The sequence below is a fragment of the Wasmannia auropunctata genome, unplaced genomic scaffold, assembly GCF_000956235.1.
Source record: "Wasmannia auropunctata unplaced genomic scaffold, wasmannia.A_1.0 LD334798.1, whole genome shotgun sequence".
Classification (NCBI taxonomy): Eukaryota; Metazoa; Arthropoda; class Insecta; order Hymenoptera; family Formicidae; genus Wasmannia; species Wasmannia auropunctata.
In genome coordinates, this window is record NW_012028092.1 from 9,002 (window position 1) to 15,038 (window position 6,037).

Below are 6,037 nucleotides of genomic sequence, written 5' to 3' on the forward strand. Positions count from 1 at the left end.
TTATATTGCTGCTTACTTCGCTTATGACATGTATGTGTGTTGGAATGCATGTTCAATGCAACGACACAGACACATCTATAGGCATACTCCCCTTGCCACCTACCCCCGCAAATGATCTAACGAACCTCCTTAAAAAAATCATTTTTTTGTTGAACAGTGTATTCATAGTTTATTTTTATAGGCTGCGTTCAGCAAACAAAACTCACAAAACAGTTTAGTGTGCGACGTTTTCAGTGATTTTTTATCATGATATTTATGATTGATTTCGATTACTTATTGTTAGAGTAAAGAATTGAAGACAAGAACCAATCATATTACAATTCGCTAAGCTAAGCGCTCACTGAGCTACTTATCGTGTTAAAGTTTTTAAACATAAAATTGAGGGTATAAGTATGAATAAAGTATAAATAAAAAATATAAAAGCATATAAAAATTTAACAAAAACTAGAATTTCATTTATACTTTGAACATTAAAAAATTTTTTTTTTTAAATTTTAGTGATTTTGCGAATTTAAGATAAAAAATTTTATTACTTTTATTAATATTTAGAAATATTACAAAAATAAATTTTTTAGTCTAATCTTGTTTTAGCAAAAAAATAACGAAAAAAGAAACGAATTGTTACTTTTTAAGGAATGATAACGGAAACGAGTTTCTTTTTTGAGAATCAGTAACTAGTAACGGTAACTTATTACTTTTTTGGCTTGATGAGTAATGAGTTACTTTTAAAAAATAATTTTCCAAACCTTGCTTTATATCTTATTATAAACATATTTGTAATTTCATGCAATGTATACAGGTCCTGATATAGCATCTATGATGTCTGCAAATGATCATTTAAATGAATCCAAGGAGAAAGATAATTATTTTGAAAATGTAAGAATTGTTCCTTTTTATTTATGATGTTATAAATTTTAATTATAAAGTAATATTTTATTGATACAAAGAAATACATACAAGTGTCTTCTATTTTGATAAACGTTATATATCTGTGTTATAGTTATAGTATATATATTATTATAATAAGTATTTATAAAAAACATACTTTTTTTATAAATACTTTTAAACACGTTAACACATTTGCAAGTATATTGTAGTTGATTTTCTGTTTGCACTAAGTGTATTATTTTATAGTAAATTGAACAGTAAGACATAAATTTAAATTGTACGACCATAATTATAAAAATGTGTATAACATAATTACGTATATTTATAAAATATTTAGTAACTATAAATACATAAAAATGTTAATACATAATACAATATAATAAAATATTTATTTACCAGTGTACTCTATTATAATTTTTTCATGTTTATTATTATTATTATTATTATACATTTTTAAAAATATTTGCATATTTTGTGTTATATTTGTAATTATTGCGCATATATTTATAATTATGGTCAATAGCATGGAAAACTCGATGTCAATCGGAGTTTATCGTAGTAGTGAATATTAAAAAACTGAAATAATCTCTTGAAGAAATTGATATTTATATTTCTAATATCGTTTTTAATATCTTATATTATGTTAAAATTGTAATAGATATAAAAAAATGTTTTAAACAAAAGTTTTGTAATTTTAAAGACTTTATAACGATATGTATTTAGGTTTTTTTTAAACTGTTATATTTTTTAGAATACTTTATTACTATAATTTTTAAGAATTTTAACATCTTTTTAATGAAATAAAGTTTATTTAAGCTTATTTAAGCTTATTAAATGCTAAATTTAACTGTAAATATAATAAAATGGATTTTACAATAATGTTTTAGAAGTACTATTTCTGTATACAATAATTTTTGCTCACTACTTATTGACGATAGTTTTCCGTCTTTTTTTTTTAATTTTTGTCAGGAGATGACAATTTTGCATGTATTTTTTTGTTAGATTTATATCTAAAAATATTTAAATTTATTGACTTATTATTTTTTAAATATAAAAAATATTTTTATTATTGTATTATTGATTAATCTATGACATTCTAAAAGAGTATCATGCATATTAAATCATATATTAAATATTTGCGATAATTAAGACAGTTTATTTTTAGTCTTCTGAAGAAATCTACACGAATGATATTGATGATGAAGAATTAGACAGTTATATTCTTTCGGAAAAAGAATCGCAATCTAAATCAGCCCTTTGGAATAAAGTAAACGCTGATTATCTTGTTCAACAAAAAGAAAAAGAAGAAAAACGTTTAAAAGAAAAAGAAGAAGGTAAACCTGAAAAAAAAAGAAGAAGAACAACCTCCAAAAAACATAAAATGCCTGCGAATACTGCAGGCAAGTTGATTTCTGTTTTGTTTTATAACATGTTGTGCCCGGGGTTGGGCACGAGAGGATCCGACTCCGCGGGGAAACGGGACTTCACTTTTTAATAACGAACTCTAAAGCATATATATATTTCCTTTTCACTTATTTTCCAGATGTATTTATTTAACACCTTCACCTCGCTAATTACAAACAGGTTAACTTGGATGAACTTAGTGGTTGATCGTCGTTCTAACGTGACAAGACGGACGTAAAGACTGACCGCCCGCGGCTTATTGTTGCGCGTACTTATTCTCTACGCGTTGCCGCGTCAGCGCTAAGCATTTCGGGTATTGCCATAACGCGATCGTTCTTGGTACGCCGCGATTAACGTCCTTAGTTCCATTATATTTTTCGGATACAATTATGTTGCTTAATATTACGCCGAACGCCTAATCGGCTCGTATTTGGTTCCTCAGAATGCTTACTGCCGCGAGGGCATCGGTCTCGCGACAAACGTATTTATTATTTATTAAGCCATCTTTTATTTTTCTCTCCTTTAGGCGAAGCAATAGAAAAAATGCTACAAGAAAAAAAGATTTCGTCCAAGATTAATTACGAAGTGTTGAAAAATTTAAACAATCAACAACAAAACAGTCAAGACTTACCTGTCACGAATACATCGGAATTAGACACAATAAATTTCAAGAAACCGTAAGTGCAAATTATTTTACAATTGCTGACAAATCAATTGATAAATAAATAATTATTATTTTGTAATTAGGATAACAGTTAATTCTACACTGAAGTCTACAGAGGTTTTGTCAACAAAAAAATACCCTTCCATTAAACCGAATACCCAGCAATTAAAAAAATCACTGGATAAAACATTAGATAAAATATCTAGAAAAGACGAAGAATTTACAAAGAAAGAAATCAATTCAATGGAATTGGATACACCTATAGTGGATACATCTGAAATTGGTTGCGTAATTTTTGTTTAAAATTTTTATCTTTTTTAGATTATTAATATTTTATCATAGGTTATTAATATAGTAATGTTAAATGTTTTGCACAGCTTTTATTAAGATTTCCATTTTTGTTCCAGGATATGATAATGACGATTACCTTGATGAGGAAGAATCTGATGCTACGGAAATGTCACTTGGACAGATGCTCGAGTCTCGTGCAACATCTGAGAGTGAATTTTGTGATGATGGTTATGAATATGAATAAAAATCTAAATATTTACATAATTTTTATTTTATTTATTATTATTATAAAAATAATTATAATTTATTATTATTATAAAAATTAGAAAAATTACCGTGTAATCTTGAAAAAAAGAACTCTCTTTTTTATAATGATTATAATAATACACATTGTTTATCTGCATCTTATACAATCTTATTCAATTCTTCTATTTTGAAATTTCCTTATTACATCCCAGATAGTTACATCTGAAGAGATTTTAAACAGAGTTCTGCTATAAATTTCTAATGTCAATATGATAACAAAGGAGGATGTTAAAAAAGGGCCGATTTTGATCTGCAAAGGTATATCTAAAAGCAATAGATTTTTATAGATTTTAATCTCCTGAATACGATAGAACTATTAAAAAGTTCGTAGCGCTTGGGGAACACCTTGAAAATTAATCATAAACACATTTTACCGAAATTCGGATAATCCTATCTTAAAATTGCCGTGTTACATGCGTTGAAGCCTCTTTTCTCCAATGTTTAAACATTCATATCTTCCAGAAAAATAAAGATAGCGACTTTCTGGGCTCATCTTAAAGATGAATTTTGCTATTTTTTAAAAATGCTTTTTTTTTTAAATCGTGATTTTATTTTAAAATGGCCGATTTTATTTCAATATGGCCGTTCAAAACGTCATTTTTTTTTTAAATTTTTTTTCAAAATTAAACATTGACTTGTAGGTTTTTTTAAGGATCAAGGATTTGGTTTCTTTTTTTAAAATAAATTTTAAATTCGCGAATTCAATATGTCGTTGCACCAGATGTTCAAAGTCGACGAAATCAACATCCCTGAATTGCGCTACGGGAATTTTTTGCAACAGGTTCCAGATTCAATGAATTTGACTTCCTCGAGTCAAAATGGCGGGTCAAATATGGTGTTGCACCAGGTGTTCAAAGTCGACGAATTTGACTTCCCCGAATTGTGCTACGAGAATTTTTTGCAACATTTTCCATAGTGTACGTACAAATTTGAACTTCCTCGAGTTGACCTATGGGAATTTCGCTCACCAGATGTCCAGGCTCGACGAATTCGACTTCGGCAAGTTGACTACGGAAATTTTTTGAAAAAGGTTTCATGGTCGATAAATACGATATTTCTCTGAGTTAAGCTACATGACCAATTTCGCACGCGAATAATGCAGCGCGCGCCAGCTGTTATATGGACTAGTGAACCATAAAATGTATTCGTGTATTATTGTAGACTTTTTGGAGAGAGGAGAAAGAAGGAAGTAAGAATTGTGTGCGTGCTGCTGCGTACGCGCGCGCGCCTATACGGTGCGTAATACACACATATGCACCTATGCACACACACACCACAGAAAGGGTGTGGAGTTGTAAAATATTGTGGAGCTGACATTAAACTACGGAGTTTTTATTCTTGTGGTATGCAAATACACACACACACACACACACACACACGTCACTTCTAGTTACTAATTCTTTCTCCTCTCTTCAAAAAGTTACAACAATTAATACACGAATACATTTTATGGTTCATCCGAATTTCGATAAATACCCTGTGCTTATGCTCAATTTTTAAAGCGTTCCCCAAGTGCTACGAACTTTTTAATAATTTTCTCGCATTCAGTAGAAGATTAAAATCTATAAAAAACTATTGTTTTTATTTATACCTTTGGGAGCCAAAATCGGCTTTTTTTTAACATCCTGCTTTATATATATGCAACAAATTTTATACAATATAAATCTGATGATGTCGGCAAACTACTGCAATAGAATTTGACAGAATTTTTTGATATTTTATGCCAGGAAATTAACAGCAGAAATCAAATAGAACCTGCTGAATGCTGATCTAATATCATAGATTGGCGACAAAAATATATACAGGGTGTCCCATTTTAATCAATCACTTTAAATATCTTTTGAACAGTGCATTTTAGGGAAAAATGTTTTAGACAAAAGTTTTAGGACTCGAGGGAAATATAAGATGATAGCATTGGTTTGATCCTGTAGTGGTGTCATTAAGATCAGGACAAGGTCACTTTGAATTTTTTAAATGAAACCCCTATTTTTCATTACATATTTTTGTAGCACACCTCGAGAGCTTTCCAAAACGCTATAATAAAGTTATTTTTCAATAAATACTTTTTAACTTATGAAGCTTGAAAGTTACAGTACCGTCGACATTAGTCCAGCAAACAGATTACGTTATCGCTATAAATAATTAAATGTAACAAAAAATATAACGTTTACTTGATATACAACATTCACGTTAGTTGTTAGTTCCCACTTATAGAATGTTACACGACGTAAATGTAACCTGTAACTAAAATGTTATTTACCTGTAATACAATTGTATAATAATTACCCTGGCGGAAAAATTTCTACAAAATTCTACAAAATTCTAAAAAAAAATGAAAATTATTACAAAAAACTACAAAAAAATAATTATCAAAATCTATGAAATTCTACAGGAATTTAAAAAATGCTACAAAAATCTATATAAAAATGCTAGAATTGAAACACTTTTGTAGATTGTCGTCAAAATTTGTGATTATATTTAATC

General features: G+C 28.6%; 1 protein-coding gene across 1 annotated transcript in view; it reads left to right on the top strand.

The window, feature by feature from the left end:
• Window positions 1-3,512, top strand: part of LOC105458009 (transcription factor IIIB 90 kDa subunit-like) — a gene marked incomplete at its 5' end in the record, with an annotated part of 10,696 nt that extends 7,184 nt beyond the window's left edge. Inside the window, 5 exons of the mRNA XM_011703024.1 lie at window positions 781-876; window positions 2,054-2,288; window positions 2,819-2,969; window positions 3,040-3,239; window positions 3,364-3,512. Of these exons, the coding sequence (XP_011701326.1) occupies window positions 781-876; window positions 2,054-2,288; window positions 2,819-2,969; window positions 3,040-3,239; window positions 3,364-3,491 (810 nt within the window). The remainder of the gene's footprint in view (window positions 1-780; window positions 877-2,053; window positions 2,289-2,818; window positions 2,970-3,039; window positions 3,240-3,363) is intronic.
• Between the last annotated feature and the right edge of the window lie 2,525 nt (window positions 3,513-6,037).